This window comes from Amblyomma maculatum, chromosome 1 (assembly GCF_055883805.1).
Source record: "Amblyomma maculatum isolate TAMU_Amacu chromosome 1, ASM5588380v1, whole genome shotgun sequence".
In the NCBI taxonomy this organism is placed as follows: Eukaryota; Metazoa; Arthropoda; class Arachnida; order Ixodida; family Ixodidae; genus Amblyomma; species Amblyomma maculatum.
The window spans coordinates 257570703-257595216 of record NC_139344.1 but is presented as its reverse complement, the minus strand read 5'-3'; the positions used below and the strand labels follow the sequence as shown (position 1 = coordinate 257595216).

General features: G+C 41.5%; 1 protein-coding gene across 1 annotated transcript; it reads right to left on the bottom strand.

Annotated features, from left to right (window-relative positions):
* Positions 1 to 49: 49 nt before the first annotated feature.
* Positions 50 to 24494, bottom strand: LOC146206297 (lipase maturation factor 1-like). Its single transcript, XM_084590937.1, has 12 exons — positions 24142 to 24494; positions 23372 to 23457; positions 17685 to 17905; positions 16621 to 16631; positions 16366 to 16514; positions 15823 to 15888; positions 14115 to 14282; positions 13882 to 14047; positions 12796 to 12946; positions 9206 to 9389; positions 9023 to 9135; positions 50 to 1047 (listed from the first exon to the last, which is right to left on the bottom strand). Exons 1-12 carry the CDS (start codon positions 24374 to 24376, stop codon positions 876 to 878), a joined length of 1722 nt encoding a protein of 573 aa, XP_084447063.1. The 5' UTR covers positions 24377 to 24494; the 3' UTR covers positions 50 to 875.
* Between the last annotated feature and the right edge of the window lie 20 nt (positions 24495 to 24514).

Below are 24514 nucleotides of genomic sequence, written 5' to 3'. Positions count from 1 at the left end.
GACCGGTATTATAGACTGCAGTATTGAGGATGCATTTTCATAGCTTGCGGCTCACTCTGACATGCAGCTATTTCAAAGTAGACTCTTTACTGCAAATCTGCATCTACTGCAGACGAGATCTAGTAACCACATTGCAGATGTAATGATTAAGCTTTATTTTGCAATGTCGTGCCATTCTGCAGCTTTTATATTTTATCTGCTATAGTACATACATTCACTAAAGCATGAAGTTCTAGCCCATGAACTAAAGGTTGTCTGCAAGACATTGTATAACTAGAGCGAGGTGTTGGGCTAGTTGGTATTGCATATCTAAATAACAGCGCTGGGAACGAGCCGAAACACCAAGAATGGAGGAGAGACAGTACCTGTGTGTGTGTTTCTTCGTTCTTCGTGTTTCATCTCGTTCTCAGCGCTGTTATTTAGATATTTGTACAACTAGTCTTTCAGTACAAAAAACTATAAGCGAGAACCAAGGTGAAAATTAGTCCTCAGCTTGAACATGCACAATAGAGCAGCTGCCACCTTTCCGCATGCACTATGGCACAAATAAGGCACATAGCATTGCTACTGGGCACGGTATGTCAAAGTCCTGAATAGGGTGAGAAACTGCACATGATCCGCTTGCCTGATTTTTTCCTAAATGTTAGTACAGTAGGTGCATTGTGTGCAACTTTTCATCTACAACTGAGCCAACTAACCCACGTTTGCAAACCTTGTGTGCAAACCTTGCATGCCAGAGTCAAAAATGACTAGTATGCGAGACAAAATGACCTTTTAGTATATGAACTCAACATATGCACATGCATGTACACACAAATACAAGATTCAATGTTTGTATGGAGAACACAGAAAAACTGGGTGTTGCAGGCCTCATTTTACAAAGCATGAATTTTCCATCCAAAGTTCTTCAAAAGTGGCTTCAAGCTTGACAGTGAAACTGGGTACATGTAGGAACCCATGCGTGAGCGTATCCACCATTGACCAGCCTTTGCTTCGGGACTGCCAATTGGAGCATACCTGTAGCGATAGCGCACTGCCCTGATGAACCTGCAGAAAATAAATTAGCCAAAGTAAAAAAATTGACAAGGTACGAAGGTACATACCGATGCATCTTTTCCACAAAAAAGGCACCTCTTAATGAGCTGATATTTCAGCAATTTTATGATGGCCCTTAAGTGTATTTGCAGCTTGCAACACATTGCTTACTCCTCCAGTCACAGAACAGATTGTAAAATCAGTAACAATTCATAAGTGCAAAGTTTAAGATTGGAGATAAAAAGTGGCCGCTGCTGAAATCCAAATAAGCTAGGGGACTTCTGATCACTTAGCCTGCATGATAACAGCAACAATGAAAGTGCCAATGCGTAAGCGAAAACAAGACTGGGAGCCACTAAGATACAAACTGGATGGCAGCCTACAGAAAGCTGTAAGCGCTAAGGCTGCTGGAAGTGACTAAAGAATGCAAGTATGTGATAAAACCGAACTAAAAGTAAATACAGGTCTGGTGATAGTAGCATCATCTGCTACACTGCTGCCGCTGCTTGTATTGCTTTGCTGAAGCAACAGAAGTGCTTGAGAGCTTTTGTAGTTGCTCACCCCTTCATGAAGCCTTCATTGAGGCCTCACATGTTGGCCACTGTTAAAGTCATGCAAAAACGTGGCAGCGGCGAACCTCTTTTTTAGCCGCTTTCCATGTGGTTCCTTCGGGAGCGGCACGGAGTAACACTGCACAGATTGGTTCCATCATGTGCAGCTAGGGTATGTTTTGCTCATGCGCAGACAACTCATGCAAAACGCAGAGTTCTGGTGACTTATTATGGTTGGAAAAGTTGTTGGTGCCCTTTTTATGCCATGTGGAAACTTCTCAACCGAGTGAAAGTTCTGGGAACAGAAGGTGCTCCGCTAGTAAACAAAGCTCAATGAGGTAGAGGTGTCTTGGTCTGCACCTGGTGCTTGTCTAAAATAGCAGAGCAATGCCTGAAAATGTACAATTGCACAATTTCTTTTGCACTACGCTGGCTCTCTCTTGTGACCAATTGTAACATGTACTCAATAACCAACAAGCTATGGTGTGTTGAAAGAACACTGACCTTTTAGGTTAAGACTAAATATAGAAAAATGAATCTGGCCTACATGTATCTTTTTTTTAAAACCCCAATACCCAATGTAACACATACTGTGAACTGGGTAGTAAGGCCTTTGTGGCAAACATTTGAATTAGCCAATTACAGGTAAAATTTTTCACCCAGTTCATATCGGAAAATATATTTTAAATATAGCTCATAAGCTAGTAATACACATTAGCACATCATGATGTACAACGCAACTTCAGCAACTAGTCAAATCATAACAGACAATTACATAAACACAAGCTCAGTTTCCAGTCTGAATTGAATTAATGTTGTGAATGGCTCAACTGGTGGTGTCCATGCACACACTTTATATTACAAAGTGCCACAGTTTTACAGTCTAGCACACTATGAAGATTTCATGCTAGCTAATAAGTCCAAAATGGACTTTGGGCAAATGCCTATTGTTTTCTACATGTCGTAGAGTCTTTTCATAGTGTGCATAGATAGATGCCTACTTTTGGCAAAGTGCCTATTTATGCCTATTTCTGGTGTTAGTGCAAAGAAATGCCTAAAACCAAACACATCAGCCGAAAACTGCAAAACAACCATTTTCCTGCCACTGTCTCTTGCCAATCCACCACGGCAGCTCACAGCAATTGGCTGGTAAAGCGGTAACTGGCCGCATAGTGTTGCGTTTCGAAATGTTTCTGAAATGGGTTACAGGGCTCAAGCTGCTCTCTCTCAGGAGAACCTCCAAGCAGCCTTGCGCGTGTTACAAAAAGTGAGCAACCAATTACAATTACTTCTTTTGAAAATGTGGTCAATTACAGCCACTTAACAGTAACTAAACAATTACTGAAAAGTAATTCGTTATTAATCCATTACTTCCCTTCCAACATTTACTGCCATAACACAAACTTAATCAAACTTCAAAAAAACTAGTGTAGCTTGCTTGATATGCTGTTAATTTTCAAGATGAGCTGTGTTTCAAGTTTGCCATTGATAACTTTTCCTCGTGGAAAGATTAGCAGTAGCACCAAACATTCCATCAACGTATGTGCCGGAAGGGACAGCAGCAATATAATGCATAAACATCTTGCGCACCAGCTCGTAGTTATTCAATGCTTCGATGCTAGTGCTTCACATGTTATAACACTGTGGGCTGTGACCAGCGTGCTCTAAAGTTGTGAAATAGCTTGCAAATGATGGTTTTGGTTTTGTGGGGTTTAACATCCCAAAGCACTCGGGCTATGAGAGACGCCGTAGTGGAGGACTCCGGAAATTTTGACCACCTGGGGTTCTTTAACGTGCACTGACATCGCACAGCACACGGGCGCCTTGCTTTTCGCCTCCATCGAAAAGTGGCCGCCGAGGCCGGGATTCGATCCTGCGTCCTTGGGAACAAACAGTAGTCGAGCACCGTAACCACTGCACCACCCCGGCAGGAGCTTGCAAATTAGATTTTTTTGCTGCCGATTTCCATTCTATGAGCCAAACCCCTAGACATTAATGCAAACAAGTTTCTTCTAACTTTCGAATTGAACTGGTGGCTTTCTTGAGAAACAGACATGAGAGATGAGTTCGTACAAGGCTAGCTTAGAGGAATGGAATTTCAAGGTGCAGGCTTCTTTCCCAAGAAAGCTAAGTATGGCAAGCCATGTCATGGCTTGTATTACTCAGGCCACTAAAGCGCCGAAACAGTATCCTAGTGGTCACAGCATCCACCTCGCATTCGAGAAGTGCTGGATTTGACTGCCAAACTTTCAAGGTACCAATTGGTTTGGTAATGAGTACAAGGTTTCCTTTGCCGCGGTGATTGGCTTTTCTGGGATGCACTAATTGGGAAAGGTGTGTTTGGCCAATCCATACTCACTGGCAAAAATTTAATGATGTCGCTTGTCTCCACTGAACAGAGAGGTGACTAAGAGTACACTGTGCTTAATTGGTTCTAAGAGGTTTTCTCCATTCGTTCCACATATCTATGGCTACTAACGACAAGTAGATGCACAGGGAAAGCAGATTAAAATTTCTGTTCTACTGTAGGGCAAGTTTCAATGATGTCACTTGTCTCCACTGAACAGAGAGGTGACCAAGAGTACACTGTGCTTAATTGGTTCTAAGAGGTTTTCTCCATTCGTTCCACATATGTATGGCTACTAACGACAAGTAGATGCACAGGGAAAGCAGATTAAAATTTCTGTTCTACTGTAGGGCAAGTTCACTCTGTCAACAGACAAACTTGTTTGACGGACAGCCCTTTCTATGTTTCTGATTTTTGGTACCATTTTTAAGCGCTTCTACAGTACAACCTTAAAGGAACCGAGTGTTTCAGATTAGAAAAAAGGAAAGTGGAAGAAACGCAAGAAATGCAATACATACACAGTGCTGTGTCTCTCTCTCTTTATCTCTCTCTGCTTTTCCTTCCAACGTGGTCCACATATTTTTCCTTCTAGTACTACAAAATACTCTAGCAGTAGCCCTGGTTTCAACGTAATTCTTGCTTTGTGTACCTTCTTGAGCTAGTGTATCTGCGCCTTCATGCTCTGTGTGCAAAGCCATTTGACAAGACATGAGATGAGATCCCTATAGAGTGTTTTTTTTTGGTTTTTACAGGGTATAACGTCCCAAAGCGACTCAGGCTATGAAAGGCGTTGTAGTGGACAGTTAAAAAAATTTCGACCACCTGGGGTTCTTTAACGTGCACCAACATCCCACAGTACACGGGCACCTTGCTTTTCGCCTCCATTGAAAAGCAGCCACAGCGGCAGAGATTTCTCTGTGTGGTGATTGCTGTAAGAGATGGCAGTGACCAGGGTGTGACACAAATATGACTGTGTGTGATGCTTCTCCCAATTCGGTTCACTGCCACTCTTTTAATGAAGGAAACATTTCTGCCAGCAGCAGCGGTTACTGCCAAGTCAAGGTTCTTAGAGCTGTATCATTGATGACAACTTGTTCTTGAGAAAAAAAAAAAAAGAAAGGTAACTGACTGCTCCAATATATCTATTCATTTGAAGAAACTGAATTATTCAGAATGCTGCAATTTCAAAAATTAACTGATTAACTACAAAATCACAAGAACATGTAATTGATTACAAGTCATTGATTACTTGTAACGTTACATACAACTCTGCCTCCAAGGTGATCTCATATGCTTGTGAGCCAAATTTGCTTTTATAGCAGGCATTATAAAGAAAGCAGAACCTTCAGGTGAAAACCTTACAGCCAACATCGGACTAGTCCAGAATGTGCATTAACAAATTGCTGCTGTTCTTTACCGACAAGCTGAAGAAAAAATTCCCACAAAGTTGCAGTCCGTCTTGGAAAAGAACCAGAGGTTTTTAGTCCTTACAGAAGTTTTGCGAGTACTTGCTGGCTAACATTCTAGGATACGAAAGAGTGTAGCCATCGGACTTCTAGAGCACGTTCTCACAACACCGGCCGGTGCCAGGTGTCCCTTTTCAGCTTACAAGTTCATTCTTAGCTAGAAAAGGTACAGCTTAAGCCCATCAACCGGGAGATGGTGCCATGCGCTACAACTTTCACAGTTTTCACGATTAGCTGGGAGCAGATGTATGCAATCTCGAGCAGACCTACCCTTCTAAATGCAAGCACTATTAGAAGGCAGTGTGGCTTGAGACACTAAGTAAAAAAAGATGCCTAGAATAGTGGCTGCATATTTGTAATAAATGGCTAAGCACTGTTTATGTGCAAAATAGATTAACTATGAATAAAAATTTGACGTGATATGCCTGTTGCTTTTAAATTAATCACAATTGCATTAACTTCTAAATAAACAGCCTCGCGTTAGCCCATTCATTGTTTGCTCGTAACTTTTCAGCATGACAGACCTATTTTATCGTTCTCAACATAGAACAGCTCACCTTTTAATAAGAACTTGAAGAGTTTTCAACAACTGTTCAAGGATTTTATCACCCGCTGCCAGGCTTGTTACACGTTCTCATAAAAGAACTGGCAATGCCATTGCTTTCAGAGATTTCTTCAGGCAATCCTTGTACCCTACTGAACTGCAGGACAGCCTCAAAAATGCTGTGCTTAAAGTATACGCTTCTATTATGGCACCAAACCACCCTTTTGCCATTTTATCATAATAATTTGCATTTCTGCTAAAACTTATGGGCATCGTGCAGGAGTAACTCGGGCCATAATGCGCGCAACCCTTGCGGCAGAAAGGACGGACTGTCCCGGATGCACGTGCCCAGCAGCGCCGCAGAGACGCTGCAAAGCTACCTGAACGTGGGTCGCATTCCTCATTGCTTCTTTGTATTCGTGGCATTCTGTGGTCACAAATGGATTACCGGGTTGCAGTTGGCAATCGCACACATTTTCACTCGCCAGGTACAATGTTTTTCGCTTCCCCAAACAGGCTTCATGAAGCAAAGCGATGCTAACGTTGGATCGCTGCCGTCCCGACGGCAATCATATCTGAATTTGCCGCAAGGCACTTTTCCTGAAAGAGGGCACACTAGTATCTGCTCAATTTATAATTCTTCTTAAGCCAAGAAAAAACAAATCAGGCAAATTATCTGGTGCCAATTAACTGGCACGCCTGCCAGAATGAAAATGCCTGCACTAGGATCACAGTGCGAGCCCAGTGGCGCGCTTGTGGGTGCAGTTGATTATTCTACAACCTTTATTTATTAGCATCAGTATAATGCAGACAGTTATCAAAACTTTGCTGTTTTTTCTTTTGTCATATAGGCTCATGAACATATCTCTTTTTTTTTTATAGTGCTTTCCCTCACTATTTTTTTATCTCTCAGCTCATTCCTTTTTTTCACCAGCCTTCGCTTGTTCCCTATTCTATTGCGTCACAGTTGCCTTAGTCAAGCCGCAGTCATCTTGAGTTTACAGGCTTTTCGTATTTCTGTCACTTTTTTTTTTTTTTTTTTCAGCCTTCCTTTTACTCTTTTCAACTTCTGCTCCATTCATTCCTACTCTTCTTCCACACCTGTACCTTCCTTCACTACCACCAACTTCCCCGCAGCATTCTTTTTTTTTTTCGCCTAGGAATACTTCCTCAGGCAGTTCCTGGTCGAAGCGTTCGAGGCTGGCTTTGTGTGAAGTTGTACCACGTGTGGAGGGAGAGATACATGTCCACCACAAATGTTGTGTTTTTTTTTTTACTTTTCTTTCCTCATATTTTTTAACCCCTTTCATTCGTTCTTTTGCTCTGTCTTTCCCAATTGCGCACCCTTCTCCTGCTGTCATCTTCCGTTTCTCGTGTTTGTGGCCTTGAAAAGAGCTTGAGCTCGTCCGTGTCACTCTGTCTTGCGCCTTGTGGCTCCCGCATTGTTTATTCTTCATTAGATCACTTTGGCTAGCCAAAACCGACATCATTCCGCTGCACAGACCCTGATTACTTTCCCATAGCCACCCAATTCAATTGCGCTCCCTGCCCAGGCAGCTGCAACTCTCCCAGAAAATCTCCTCCGGCGCTTACTCGTGGTGCTGCCTGTTCACTGAGTTTGCTGCCTTCTGCGTTTCTGCACAGTGCCCATAGTGCCTTTTTTCCCCCCATTTGGTGCCGACAATATACATTCTAGTGCCCAGCAATCTGGCCCTTACTAATAGGCTTTTCACATCCACTTTCTTTCTTTCAAATGCACATTTAACTTTCAAGCAGTTTACTTCAGTAATGTGGTTTTCTTTTCTTCATGCATAACAGATGATTTAGCTGCATGTATGTGCATTTTCTGTCGCTCCTAAACAAAACAAGAAAAAAATGTCCTTTATTCCTAGCAATGGTTAATGTTTTATTACAGATGTCATTGCAAATACGTGCATCTGCTCTCTGTCTTTCTACTACTCTGAATAAAAAAAAGAAAAAGAAAAAAAAGAAAAAAAAAAAAGGCCCTCCAATTCTTATTACAGTGCATGCTGTTTTTAAAAAAAGCAAGTGCCACTGCTACAGTCTTTAATCTTTAAAAATTGCTGTGGTTTAACTGTAGCTCCAAATTATGTAATAAGAGTAAGGATGTGTGAATACTAAAGTTTCCTAATATAAATCAAATATGAATATAAGAAAAAAAAAATGCCTTTGATTATTGAATATCTGGTCTGAAAAAAAAAAAAAAGATAATTAAAAAATAAAAATGGCAAACATTGTTTGTCTTGTTTATTTCATAATCAACATGATAATTGCAAATAAAAAAATTAACTAAAATTGCACAGAAGTGTTTAACCTACAGAAAAATCCAGTATAAATATTATACAAGATTCCGTATACCAGTTTTTTGTACAGGACGGACTTGCATGAAATCGGGTGGAGCTGTCAGATTGCTGCTGAATACAGTAAACTCTCACTGATTCTGCCATTCAAATGACCATTTGCATCACAGTAATGTTGATGAACACCTGAATGATGGTTGTGTGCATCCGAGATGAAACCAATGTGAGAATGACACCTTCCCCCTATTTTGACAAGTGTTTCACATTGCACGCACTGTTGGGAAGGCTATCTTCTTAAAAGAGAAGGTCCCTCTCCACAAAACGGCCCCGTAGCGTTTTAAATATGCTTCACTGTAAAGTCCACGAGGTCAAGCAGTGCGGTGAACAGTGCAGCATGGTGAAACTGCGGTCAATTTGAAAATTTTCAGTTTCAGCAATTTTGAAATATTCGAAAATTCCTAATATCAGTTTTTAGAATACAAATATGAATCGAATAACAAACACATTCGATTCGTATTGAATATCTGCACATCGGTAAATTTAAATTTTCACTAGCACAGCGCATCAACATTTGGCTTTTTTTCTTTCTCTGAAGCAAAATTCTCTCATGCATGAACAAGTTCAATTTTGGCACCAATACTACATGAAGTTTTCTGAAAAACATAGCAACAGTTCTAAACTAATCATATTATTTTCATTATAAGAAAATTTTACACGAGAAAAGAATTCACACATGATTACCAACTGCCATTACTTGCCTTGGTGGTTCTCTGTCCATAAAGGGATTTTTCGAGATAATTTTAGACACATTTTTGTCATTGACCAACAGCTTTGAAACAAAGTGGAAGAGCCATGGGTGGTTTTGATAATCCTGAAAACACAAAGAAAAATGTAATCACACACAGCTGCAATTCGGCATGTAACAAGGCCAGAAGATATACCTGAAAGGCAGCAAACCACATCAGCCAGTCAAGCCTGTAGTGGTATGGGCTGATAACACAGGGCCGCCTTGACACATTGCCAGGCTTGCAGAAGAATTCATACTCTTCCCATACAGCACTTCTATTGTGAGGGTCCCCACTGTGTGTTCCTTGAATTACGACCTCGGCTCTTCTTTTGGTAATGCTAGATGGAAATTCAGAACAGAACAAAAAAAAAACAAAAAAAGCAAATGGAGCAATTCAGCTTTTAAGTACATCATGGCTCCTTTTAATTTTAGATTAACATATAGGTTCCTGCATGTAGAACAACAATTGGATAAAGTATGGCATATAAACAAATAATTGACAGACCAGCTGTCTTACTCTATACTGACTACTTGTTTAACAACTTAGAAAAATGAAGACGTTGGCACAATTATGTTAAATATGCATATAACACAAGACAACACAGGACAGGAGAGACAGGGCCAGGTGCTAAAGCTTCAATACATTACACTCCCCCAGTAGTATTCTACAGCTAAAGAGGCTGAGGAGCTCAGGAGAGTGCAAGACCATGTACACAATTAACTCTTTATAAGGTGCAAGCTGTATGCACCTCTCATACGCATATAAACGGTAAAGCTGCACTCAGAATGACCCCATAAATTGAATGCCATCACCTTCAAGCCATTTTGACGACTGGCCTTGCAGAAAAAAACGCTTCAAATTTGTACCAATGACTTAAAAAAAAAAGGCCTCATACGTGGCATGGACCCATACCTCTGTACCGATGACTTTATAGAAATACCTCATACAGTCAATCAATCCCGGCTGTATCAAAGTCAAAGGGTATTTTGAAATAGTTCGGTATGTAAAACATGTCAACTGATGAGCTCAAATGCAACCCAGAAACATGAGTACTGTGTGCCCATGCTTGTGGCCTACTTTCTGCAGTGATAGGTTGCCCGCTAGCATACCGACAGCTTGCCGCGAAGTGCGAGTTGAGCGTCACTTCGTGCCAGGTGTCAAAAAGAGAGACGAACTAGGTGCACCTCCGCATGCCACTCCGTGGACGTGATCGCGCACTCCAAATATTTCGCAGGGACAGACTGGAGCATCGGAGCTCACAGTGATGACACTTTGCAGTGCTGACACTGTGGCCAGTGCTTTGCGAAAAAGCCACTGCTGATCATCCAGCAACACAAAACAAAAACTATGTTCTTATAAGGGTTACAAAATTAAACTGAAATGTAGCTACATCTAAAATGGTTTGGCATGGTTTATGGTATTTAACGTCTCAAAACGACTCAGGCTATGAGAGATGCCGTGGAGGAGGGTTCCAGAAATGTCAACCACTTGTGGCTGGAATGAGTACTGACATCACTCAGCACAAAGAAAAGCGGCTGCCGCACTTGAAATTTGATCCCACATACTTGGGCACTGCAGTCGAGTGCCGCACTAACCACTGCACCACCGTGGGGGTCATTTAAATGCTCTTCCATACACTTATAAATAACATGAAAAAATATTTCAGTTCCAAAATGTTTACAAAATGTTGAAGAAGCAGGCATACAAAATTAAGAAATGGCAATAATAAAATTTCAGAATATATGGAGGCGAAACGAAGTGGCGCCCGTGTGCTGTGTGATGCCAGTACACGTTAAAGACCCCCAGGTGATCAAAATTACTCCCAAGCCCTCCACTAGGGCACAACTTTTTCTCTTTCCGCTTTCACTCCCACCTTCCTCTTTTCCCTTATGACACAGTTCAGGTGTACATAGAATAAGTGTGACAGATACTGTGCCTTTCTTTTCCAATGAACCAATTATTATTATTATTAATTGCAAAAGGTGGGATGATGCCTCTTTTCTTATTTTTGAAAATATTCTTATGTATGTGCAATTTTCCTTGTTTGATGTTAAGTCCTTCAGGACCATGGACTAAAACAGGCAACTCTGAAGAATCTTGGAAACAAAATTTCATTAAATGAAATATTTGCATGATTCTGCTGCAAAATATATATACCGAAATGTAGTTATTTAGATGGTATTTCAGACGCATACAAAATTCATACAATTCAGCTACTGCAGTGGTTATTTGAAGCCTCACGTATCTATTCTCCCAACCGCACTATCAACATGCAGTGAAGCTGAATCACCAAGGAACCATCATGTTACGTGGTGATGTCCATTTTGAAGGTGTGCCATCCTCAAAACAACATTGCTAAAATAACATCACTTTTAATCTTGGTCATTTGCTCATTGCATAGCTTCGAATTTTTGGGTTTTCAAGCTTTTTGTGGTTTACACCTGCCAAGTTTTGTGGCATGCTTTGTAGGGAATAGCGGAGTGCAATATAGATTGCCGTCATAATTGAGAATCTGCTCTAGGAGCTGTTCTCTGAGAACTAGGTGCTCAAACCCATCACAATGCTGCTGAAAGAACTTCGCACTTGCTGAAGCTCTGGGGGAGCCACCCAAAGTGTCTGAACTTTCCTTATTGCTGAAACGTCAGCATGGGTTGCTGAAACTATAGTCAACAGAAATAAGACGGTTGGTATGCACAGTGACGATGCAGAACTGCTTAAGAATAAGCTAAAGTTGAAAGCATACTTTCACAGAGACCCTAGTTAAAGTTCCCGGCTAATATTTGCCTGATTTATCATCTGAGCTGAAATTGGAGCTCGCAAAGCTTCATACTCTCTGTTACTGCTGTCATAAAAAAAAATTTACACTAGAAGCAGTGAAATCACAGGAAAGCTGTCAAATTTGTAATGTGACCTGGCACAAGCTTGACACCATTTTTGTTGACATTTGAGAGCACTCTGCTCTGAACATTATTATTATTTTTTTTTTAAGCCGCCAGCTGCCGAGAAAAAAGAACTATGTAGAAACTGAAGCTATAGTTGTCATAATATGACTAAATCCGGCTGCATATTTCATCACGCGGAAATTTTTTTTTGGCAGTGCATCAAAAACCATAGGCCATACTATATGATAAATTTCCTATTTGGCAGTCCTGAAGAGTTAATTTGCGCTATTCTACAAAATTAAAATGAAATGATACAATCCTGAACATAATAGCACAAAAATAGGTTTGCAGCTAAGTACAGAGAACATATGCTTGTTTAGCTATAGGGTCTTACGTCCCAAAGCGACTCAAGTCACAAGGGCAGAGCTGCATGGCCGCACCAATCCTATAAAGATTTCGCTCTAAAACAATAAAGAATGAAAGCAAGAAATATTTGTATTTCAATGTGAACATATTTCACTTATTCCAGACCATAGATAATCTTGTACAACTCAAGAATGCAGTGGTGCATTCCCCCCAAAAGGAAGCCCTCCTGACAAAGGCGTAGATCGGCGCTTATGACGTTGCATCGGTTCCCTTAGTGTGAAATCGCAGGTGAATAGCAAGCGTGCCTGCTGAAACGGGATTAACTGTGACGCCATGACAGTCATGGTCCACATTAATGGCTGGGATATTTGTCACTGCACTCTCGAGTTGTATCCAACAATTTGAACAGAACAGTTTAATAAACTATGTGATCCTGATCACCTAGGAGCCCTAAATGCAGCTGTAACATGCACAATAGCACAGCAAGGTCTATACCTTCCAAATGCTCCATAGGTGTTAACTAAACGCAGGGGCTCAAATGATGTGTTCATCTGCTGATGTGGTGAAAAAAGATTGCCCACAACAGGTATGCTTAGAAAGCCAAGGCAAAGAGCAAGGGCCATATTTGTTGCTTTTCTTGGTTTGCCTGCAAATAAAAACAGTCAAGTTTAAACTTAATCACAGCTCTTGACTGCAGTCTTGTCAGTGAAACAAATACAATTATTTTGAAACCATAACCTAATTACCCTAAAAAACAACTGGTAAAAATGAAAGAGCACAGCAGACTCTGCATTGGAGTAATGTGAAAGCACGGATGCTGCTGTTGGTTGCTTCTGGTTACTTCTAGTTGCTTAATTCACTTTTTGTTTACCCATTTTAGTGTTTGCTACTTTAAAATTGTGCGCCAATCCCTTCCTATGCACTTTTTCGGCTCTACTTCCGGCTGCATGACGTCACATCCTATACGTCACATTAATTCACTTCTTGTTTACCTATTTTAGTCTTTGGTACTTTCACTCCCACCTTCCTTCCTCCCCTTACAGTGCGGTCCAGGTGTCCACAAAACAAGTTTGGCAGATACTGCACCTTTCCTTTCCTGTGAACCAGTTATTGTAATTAATTACCTAATCAACTTACTGGCCTAATTATTTTTTCAGACACAACATTATGTTACCCTCTATCAATTGACACCACTCATTAACATCCACCACTTTTCAATTACTCATAGCTGCTGCGGACACGTTCTGCGGACAGAAACTGTGAACATAGCGAAGTAATGCTTTCGCATTAATAAATGTGTTTTTCACAGCCTACTTTATAATGCGTCGGTCTGACACTAAAAGCCTTCCCCATGCTTTTCCATAATCAGACACAACCGCATTTAGTGGTAAATTAGTGAAGAATTCTACATGAGACCGACCCCTGAATCTTCTGGAAATTTACTTCTTAACAGTGAGTCACTGCATTTCTGTTATGGGAGATGGACTGCACTAACAGCAGCCTCATGAGTGCAAGGAAGGAAGGTGCTGTTTGACCTTACCTATGCAAAATGTATACACAGCAGAAAAGAGAACAACATACTTGGCTGCAACTTTCCTTCCTTTGCATCCTTTGCAAGCAATGCCACCTGATTTGAAGTCCTTTTGCTGAACATCCACATCAATGCAGCATCATCGAAGTAAGGTATTGATGGCAGGATTGTCAGCCAGTTGAGGAAACTAAGATTCCCACTCAAAATCAGAATTATCTGCCAAGCAGAAAGCACAGAATTAGAATTTTATTGATAAGTGGCACTGTAGCAAAGGGTTTCTCACCTGGAATGATATCTGAATGATTCCACAAGAAATTCTGAACGGCCTGGTCAAGAACATGAACCATGGAACAATCAGCTCAATGATATGGTTTCCAACGACTTCTAGCATGTGCACAAATGGAGGGGTTTGATGAAGGTAGTAGCTGAGTGGATTAGGCACAGGCTGGGTCTGAAAAAAAAAAAAAAAAAAAGAATAATGCAGAATAACTAGGCACTACCCACAAGAAAACTTTTCTGCTGGTCATATTGGAAACACCAAACTAGAAATATAGCCAGCATCAACATTACGACCACCTCATTTTTGAGCAAAATTACAGCAAAGATGCAGAAGTAGCAGCTTATTTTGCTTAAACAGCAAAATCAGGGAATGGTAAGATACCCAAATCACATGACACCAGTCGGCATCCTTTGCAGCAATTTTGGTGGACTAAACTTTTGGTTTACATGCAATGCGAATGCACATAACAAATTACAATCCCTGTCAGGTGCTAAGGGCGCCCTTGAATTACTGTTCTTTGCTTCAGCTGAACGCAAATCATATGGCGCTAGTCAGCATCTTTTGCAAACATTTGGTGGACCATAATTTTGTTTTAAATGCAATGTGAACGCATGTCACCAGTTACAACCTTTGTCAGGCGCTATGTGTGTGCTTGAATAACAGTTCTGTGCTTCAGCTGAAGGCAAATCATATGACACCAGTCAGCATCCTTTGCTACAGTTTACTGAACTACAATTTTGTTTTACATGCAATGTGAACACATATCACCGGTTACAATCCCTGTCAGGTGCTACGTGCGTGCTTGAATAACCTGTTATTGATAATACTTATAAACCTCAATACCCAAAATACAAAATTCTAGCATAGAAAAATCTTAACAATGGATGATGCATGGTTAAAATGTAACTGTGCATGAAAGTAGAAATGAGTAGGCAAACAAACTTGACCTGTTTATTGACCTTGACCGATGTATCTAGTTTATAAGGAGGTCCTGCAACTATAGGACCTCCTTCTGTACTAGTTCTATTGTATTCACCTTTATTGTGTGCAGCAATGCACCAATGAACAAACTAAAGTAAAGAATAATGCATTCATCATTAGCAACGGCCAGATAGAGGTTTTACTTCGAGGAGGAAGCACTGGTGCCGAGGAAGAGGATGCAATGGGGGAAGGGCGGCGAGATAGGAAAGGCAAACTCGAAAATCTGTTTTCCAGGCATTGTGGTTGCGACAGATGCCATGGAGCGGGAAATTTGGATAGACTTGAACAGGAACAATGACAAAGCAGCGCAGCAGAACCAAATACAGGAAAGTGAAAAAAAGATGAGAGAGCAAGATGAAAAGAGGTGAAAACTAGGTTTTAGAATTTGTGGATCAGAAATCCACAAATTTCAGACATTACAAAGAGTATGGCTAAGACATCCTGCTCCCAGCCACCAGAGCCGCCTCCTCAGAGCAATGCCCTATTTAACACCCGTCAATCAAGCGCAATCTGCCCAGGCAGAGGTAAGTCCTCTCGTCGAAATGTTCACTAGCAGACTGAGGCTTCCCTTCAACTCTGAAATTTGTTTTCCTGCCATTTCCCTCAGCCTGTATGGCAGAAAAGAAGCTGCATAGGAAGCAAATTTTAAAAATTATGTAGAATGGTAGGTAGGGTCTTACATTTATCTTTTAGAATCTCCAAATAAAGTGGCACTCTGCAAGAATCATACCTCATAATGATACATCATGCATGTCAGCTCCCACCAGCACTTGTCACCTCGCACTTTGATCAAGCCCTGCATGAGGACAAAGAACAGCAGCACAAATGTGTCGATTGCAGACGTTGATCCCACCATCAAAACCCTAGTGATACCTTTTTTCTAATAAATTCCGTATTCGCAGACCCAGTAAAAAAAAAAAGAAAAAGAAAAAGAAAGGTCAAAACCGGGTGTAAGTAAATTATGCACACAGTGAAGCTGCTCGAAGAAGCCATATTTTTTATATAATTTAATTACTAGAAGAATCATTCAAGTTGAAGAACCATATATTCAGCATGATCACTACATAAGACCTATCTGACACTGCAGAGGGTAACACTGAATATTCTTTATGGTGTAATCTTTTCATAGCAGGTAACAGAAACACTGATCACCTGCATTTTGTGCTCCATAATTTTGCGAATTTGGCCAAATACAGAGGCGCCATCTCTCCCTCCCTCCCTCACACACACCATAAATAAATAAAAAATAAAACAGCATCCACAGGCTACTCACAGCCCCAAGCATGATGCGGAAAAGAAGCCATCGATAGCCCCAGACGACAACTGATGACGGAGGTGTTTCAGTGGGCAGCTGCTTCCATGTCAAGATAGGGCAGAAGAAAATTGCCAAGAAGCCTGTTTCAAGAAGCTGGGACTCCCAACCTTTGTCCCAGAAACCAACATGTCAGGATTAGCACTGAAGTTCACTGTGAATCTTCCACAGATAAGTGCGTTACTACACTGCTTGATAGAATGCATCAATACTTACCAAACGAGTACCTTGAAGCACGAAATGAAAAGGGAAAAAAATAGGTGAACTGCAGAAAATTTTGAGAATATTTTAACGCATGACAAAACTTGATGTTCAAAATGACAACTTGTGTTCATGAATTATCATTTTGAGGGAGGTCTGAATTGAAAAGCAGGAGGCAGCAAGCCTCTGACCTTACCTTAATTTGTCTTGCGACTCCTAGATGTGGTACTACAAGGCTCATTCAGTATACCTGCTTCAACTGCAGTTTCTATCAAAGAGCATCCAGTGGGAACCAAGATATCCCTTTTTAAAGCAAGTAGCAAAGACAAGCAGGCCAGCATTTAACCCTTTGATTGCTTTTGCCGTATGGGCACTGCGGCCGCATTCCGTCGCACGGTGTTTTTGTCGTATGACTGTTGTTTGTTTGAAATCGGCAATAAAAAACTTTGACACTGGGGGTGAATTTTTTTTGAAATATTCGACAGTCAAAGGGTTAAGGGAATGGTTCCTCATTTAAAATGACTATCAGCAGACCGACAACACTGTCCCATTTGGACCAATGTCTGAAGGTAACAAAAAGTTTCCCTCGGCAGATGGTTATTATAAATCGTTCAAAGATATTACAAGCTCAATAAAGTTCTTAAGCACTGTCAACAATGCATCAATTGTATAAGAAGTGAAATTTTACCATAGCTGTCCTATGTTCACAAGAGAGTGGTACAGAATCCACAAAAGGAACAGGGAGACTGCATTTGCTGCTCCTGTTGCTGCAATGCCAACAGCCAAGACAGTGCCCACAGATGCTATACAATCAAGCAGGGTGTCTACACTGATATATTTGTAGAGCCACATTAATGTTGGAACTCTCAGCACTGTCTCAATGTGGAGGCCTTTGGTTCCTCATTTAAAATGACTATCAGCAGACCGACAACACTGTCCCATTTGGACCAATGTCTGAAGGTAACAAAAAGTTTCCCTCGGCAGATGGTTATTATAAATCGTTCAAAGATATTACAAGCTCAATAAAGTTCTTAAGCACTGTCAACAATGCATCAATTGTATAAGAAGTGAAATTTTACCATAGCTGTCCTATGTTCACAAGAGAGTGGTACAGAATCCACAAAAGGAACAGGGAGACTGCATTTGCTGCTCCTGTTGCTGCAATGCCAACAGCCAAGACAGTGCCCACAGATGCTATACAATCAAGCAGGGTGTCTACACTGATATATTTGTAGAGCCACATTAATGTTGGAACTCTCAGCACTGTCTCAATGTGGAGGCCTTTGTTCATGTCAGTAATCTGGAAAAAAAAAAATGCAGTCAGAAAAGTATATCTACACTTTTGGTACAAAATTTACATGCCTCTAGTGCAAATATGTAAGCTGCTCAACAAGAAGTTGGCAGAGTGTGAAGTGCAGTGACATTCAATGCACTATTTGAGACGAATTCATTGGTAAGCCATCCTAATGAATTGATACATGGGGTTTAGAGTTCTGAAACTGCATGTGGGTTGGGCTATGAGGAACAAAATAGTGGAGAGCTCCATATTCTTTCTATCGTTTCAGGCACGGGGGTGTTTTTGCATTTTGCTTCTATAGTATTATAGCTGCTGTGGCCAAGATTGTCCCATGGCCTTGGGTTCAGCAGTTGAACGCCAAAGCCATTGAGCCACGGCAGTGGGCTAACGGTAAAGGCAATTACAGCCAATTTCTGAACACCAGTGTGATTATGCCACATTTTTAAAGCTTAAGTAAAGCTCAACATGAATGGCATGCCAATCATAAAATATGCCTGCAGATTTTGGTTGAACAATTCTCTATGGCCATACGATTAGGATCATTTTCAAGAATAAAATATCTTAATAATATTAAAGTAATGCAGGAAGAAATGCATCTGTACATGGAAGCAAATAAAAAGTATATTGTGCTTGCACATTTGCACTTCACAGCTAGCCATGTACTAACACTTCTACAAAATGTGGAAATACACAATTTAAGCATAATTCAGTTCCACATGTTGCTTGATAAAATACACAAGAAGGCTGCAAAAAAAGAATCGAGTGCCTTTGAAGGATAGGAAAAATGCAGTTTTTAACAAAGCAGAATTTTTGGTAGTGTTTATACAGGGGTATACACCAAATTTTGGTGGCATTTTTCTTCTTAATGATGCTTAAGTCTTTCCTGTATATCAATCTGCACGCAGTTTTCGCCTACGCCCCCTAAATAATTTGTAATTGAATTTTCTTTTCTCACCAGTTTCTGTTTCGACAGCCGAGAGATGGCTGTGACGTCACAATCATGTCTTGATGCGCTGCATGAAAAAACAGCGATATAATCGCTCATTCTTCACTTCTAGCGATTCCTGTTCTTGAGGCAGGCTGGCTATGTCATTGTAGTGAATTCAAATGACACAGCAATGATTATATCACTGTATTTTCATCCCTCGCGTGACCTAGACTTGACTGTGATGTCGCAGCCAATGCTTGGCTGTTGAAACCGAAACAGGTGAGAAATAAAATTCGATTATAAATTATTCAGCAGTCGTAGGCGAATGAGACTTCGTGATCTGTGTATAGTTATGTCCTAGGCATCATTATAAATGATAAAACACGAACCCAAAAATTAGGTGTCTATAGTCTTTTAATGCCCCAAAGTGGCATATTGGTTACACAGGACACCATAGTGCAGGTCTCGATTGGATTGGAAAACATTTATTTCGTCAAAACGCAGATGCAGACGGTCCGCTCTAGATGGCCTCCAGTCCATGGCTGGCGGCGACCTTAGTGGCCCACTCGTTGGCCAAGGCTTGAATGCCCGGGTCCGAGCTGACCAGAACGGCCTCCCATCGCTCAAGAGAAGGAATTTGTACTAGATCTTCCGGTGGAGGTTCTTCTTTACATTGCCATAGTATGTGATCATACGTGGCTGTTTCGCCACAGAACCTGCACGCGGGGTTAAAGTCATCCGGGTACATTTTTGCTAATAGGTAAGGGCTAAGAAAGGATCTCGTCTGGAGTCTCCTCCAAGCGGTCTCCTGTGCCTTATCCAATGTTTTGTCAGCTGGTGGAAATTTGTGCTGTTCCAATCTGTAATGACTTGTGATTTATTTATTTATTTATTTATTTATTTATTTATTTATTTATTTATTTATTTGTACATACTGTCAGTCCATCTGGACTAAGATAGGAGTGGGTTTGACATCAAAATTTATAAACGCAGGCCAGTACGATAAAACAACAAGTACAGTCAATAAAACACAGTTAATACAGTCAATGTAATGTACAAATTATGTGCACTCCTGCGTTAAATATTTGCATATAAGGGTAGCAAATTGCTCTCGGGATTGAGCATTCACAACGTGGTTAGGAAGGCTGTTCCAGTCGGATGATGTGGCAGGAAAAAAAGAGTATTTAAAACAGTCCTTAAAAAATTTTTCTACCTGGACGTGTTTATTACGCTTATTACTAGTGACGCGCGTCTTTGCTTTTTTTATGTATTGTTCATTCTTAACCAGGACTAAACCATTTATTACACAATAAAACAAAGTTAGTCTTTTTTCTTTTCGTCTGTGGGAAAGAAGAGACACATCGGCTTGAGCATAAAGAGGGGTCACTGAATCCAATCGTCGATACCGGGAGAAAATGAACCGTAACGCCCGTCTCTGTATCTGCTCAAGCTTAGAGACAGACTTTTTGTGATATGGGTCCCACATTTCGCATGCGTAATCAAGTAAAGGCCGTACAAGCATCTTGTACGCTGTCAGTTTTGTGTCCGTAGAAGCCTGTTTTAGGAGGCGTCTAATGTAGCCTAATCGCTTGTTTCCCTTCGCGACAATGTTGTCAATATGTTTTGCCCAGCTAAGATTTGAAGTGATGGTCACGCCGAAGTACTTGTATCGTGATATCGTGAAAAGATGCCAGCCCCTCCTTGGAGTAACCCATGGATACAAAGGACCCACCGACTCGGTTGATGAAACCTCGTGCCATGTTGTGGGCCGCCTCATTTCCCGAATTCCCCGAGTGAACCGGCATCCATATCACCTCAATTTCTCTGTATGGTTGCCTGGTCAGTTTCAGTATTTTCTGTGCTGCAGTTGAGATTCTGCCCCCTGCAAAGCTATGGACAGCAAATTTAGAATCGAAGAAGATTGTATCCGCGTCGGTGCTAGCTATGGCTAGTGCCACAGCTGCCTCTTGCGCGGTTTCCGAAAATTTTGTCACTACCGACCCTGATGCCTGCAGCCGCCTGTGCACGTCCACCACCGCCAGTGCGAACACTCCTCTTGTTGCGTATTCTGCCGCGTCAACATAGACAGCTCCTTCGCTCGTTGCGTATTTATCGTGTAGAGCTATTGCCCTAGCTTTCCTCCTTCCTTCGTGGTAAGAAGGGTGCATATTCTTTGGTAGTGGTTTAATCGTCAGCCGCTTGCAAAGGAGTTTGGGTAGCTGTGTTTTCGTGTTCTCGGGTGGAGAAATTTCAATCACCTGGGGTTTAACATAGACTGGCATCGCACAGTACATGGGCACCTAGTGTTTTGCTTTTATCAAAACATAGCCATTGTGGCCAGAATTAAACCTGCGTCCTTACAATCAGCAATCAATCTCTAACCACTGAGCCTCTGTGGCAAGTCAACAAGGCAGATTGTGGTGCCAATTCAGCTGGATGAATCGGTAGCACCCTTCCTATTCTCACCCATGTCTTTTGTTTTAAAGACAAATTTCCACAAAATATGGAGATATATAGACCTTATGCAAAATTGCTGCCATCTATTGGACCTTCAACGAACCCCGCCATTAGACGCCATGCTGAAATGTTGAGTGAGTCGGCCACACTGCTGTGGCTGCTGCGGTCACACTAGCTGCTTCTGTTTAGTGCCTTAGCTTTCGTGTTATTTGCTCATATTTAGAGCAAAAAATGACGGAACAATAGACTTGTACACGCTGCTTACATTCCTACATTTCCATTTCACTGCACAAAGCGGTACTGTGCTGCCAAAACTTCTTGCGAACGACAACATCAGAGTAGCTACAGAGGGCAAAACCCACGTTGCCGCTTCTAATTTCCCTCTCTGCTCCTGCGGATACCTTAATACACTGCTCAAATATGCGTCCACGAATGCGTTTGATACTGCTTCCGGATGTAAAACATGCCTGCAATGTGATTACACTGTATCAACCGCTGCAAGACGCTTTCGAATCTAGCGCAGGCCAGGTTCAGCTTATGTTACTGCGCCCGGTGCCAGGCCTTGATCGCTGGTGTTCCATAGTACATTGTGCGAATTTGCGTAAATGAAGGAGCTTAATACTGCTTTTTTTTTTAATATAGGATCGGCGCCTAATAAACACTGCGCTGCGATGAACCTGAAAGCATTCACAATAAAGCACACTACTGTTCCCATGCCCTCTCTGGACCTTTAGCGGCAGATGTATCTGTGTAAACAACCAAACAACAACTCCCAACAACATGAATTTGCGGCAAAACACAACAGGTTAAGGAGGTGATTCCGCGCGCACTGATCCTCCTCAGATAGTTCCTGTCACCGTCACATCATGGCTCCATTCCGTGACAATGGATACATTAGCAGATACATTATTGATACAGAATCCATACCTTAGCCTGCGTAGTCGCATTGCTGAGGTCTGTCATTATACCCAGACGCAATGTCAAGCGTGAACGCGTATTCGAGTGATGTATTGTGGAAATAAAATTTCGCGTTCGAATTAAAGACAGCAGTCTGGCGCCTTTTAAGTGCGGCAATGTTTTCTACCTGGATGCCTGGGCGTATACATATATGTTAAAAATGTCTGGAGAGCTTGCATGCATGAAGCAGTAAATTCTGGGATGAGTTGGCGCAATAAAGAAATCAAGAGCAACCTCTTGCAGATATTTTACGCGAAAAGGCCATGCAAAATCCTTAAACATAACAAACTGCGGGCGATATATTTTGTCTGCCTTGGCACTGAGTATGAATTTGAAATCTTTCAAAGCAGACTAAATAAAATACATTCTACAATTTAGGTGTGCCAATGGGCTAAAGTGCGCCTACAGTGCAAGAACCATGGGACAAAGCCACAAGAAAAAAAAAAAATTACATGGAAATAACTTGCTGCTTCTTTTCTTCGACAACCTTATTTTAGTTTTGCGTAGATCAAGGGACACAACAGTATGTTGGCATTATCGGCAATAACGAGCCCTAACCTAGTGGCGCTTGCCGCTCCTTGGTTCAACTACCCTCAAACATGGCGGAAACGCGCGTGACTGCCGTTAGATGGCAGCACTTTTGCATGAGGTCTATAGTGCAGGGGAAGACAGTCAGAAATAGTCCGACGAGGTGAATTATCTGAGAGTATTGGCACATCTCAAATTATAATATACTTCACTAGTTTTTTGTACTGCTACAGTGCTCTAGAAACCTAAAATGAGATAATTACTTCCTTCAATGAGATAATTACTTCCTTGATACAAAGTTCTTAACTGAACGTGAAGAGGGAGAAATCACACATTTCAAAGTGACTATAGTTCACAGTAAAAGCAACATGGGTTACTTAAAACGAGTGTCAGTTGTGGCAGCAGTAGACTCTCAAATAGTTGTCAAGTACATCTTGCTTTCAAGCTTTTCATCATGAGGAGATGGAAACCATCTAACTATGAGATTTCAGAAAAATTGTCAGTTTAGAAAAATTTCCACAACACGCAACCTGAGAGCTTTTAAGCAAACCAAACCAAGCACTGGTTCTGAACAAGAAGAAGACAGAGGAAGTAATTACCCGTTCTAGATAGTTGCTTGCTGGGAGTAGACCATATTCACCCAGCAAATATGTGTTCTGGTTAAGAGCAACAAGAAATGCAGCAGCTGAAATGAGAGAAAATGTATAGTAAATAAAAATGACACATATTTTTGCGTGGTCAAGTATTTAGGGGAATCCCCCAAGATGTAGTAGATTTGGGAGTAATTACTCATTGACATCCACCCAAGTGCAGCCATACAGCTACAAAGTTCTTAAAAACGTCATTTCCTTTGTAGCCGTATGGCAGCGCTTGGGTGGATGCCAATGAGTAATTACTCCCTTATATTTTTGCGTCCGTTTGGCACCATAATAATCCACACAGGCTCTAAGCAATACGGCATTATATGTAGTGAAGACGTGCGCATCTACATAGACTCGCCTTTCGCAACCACGTAAGTGCAAGCACAAGGAAGTTCAAGGCAAGTGCATCCGTTACTTTGGCTGGTGCCGACAGATTCCCAGGCAGTAGTTCACAATTCAGCTCGCATTTTGAAGTTGAACAAGTGCCACTCTTAACAATACGCGACTTGGCGATCGTGGCATCGGCAAGAGAACAGCCGGATCGCATTACCAGCACTTACGTTAAATGTTGAAACGTCACTTTCAATAAAAAGAAAAGAAAATATAATTTATGATTCTAAAACACCGCGTACTTCAGATTACCGCGCTTGGTATTCTCTCTCGGCGAATGTCACGCAGTTGTAGCCATGAATCACAGCCATTTTGTTGCATTAAAACACTGCTCTCACCATAAACAAATCCAAGAGAACGCAGAAACACAATTCTTGTCAACCAGTACTGGTTCTTGAGCAGAGCACGTGTCGTTGCAGCATTGTGAACTTGTAGGTGAGCCTTTCTAAAGCACTCTTCTCGCCGTTCGGCACTGTGTAGGTCCCTCGAATCCGTCGGAACATCTCTTTTATCACAACCACTCGTTGCTTTTCCAAGTGGTGCCTGCTCAGAATTTTTCCTAAGCCGTGCCATGGGTATTCTGTATTCTGCCCGGAAACAAACATGCAAGACGAGAGTATTGGAACTAGAGCACGAGCCACGAGCGCGTCATGCAACAAAACCGAAACAGCCACCGGCAGGACAACCGGACAACCCCTCCCCCCCCCCCCC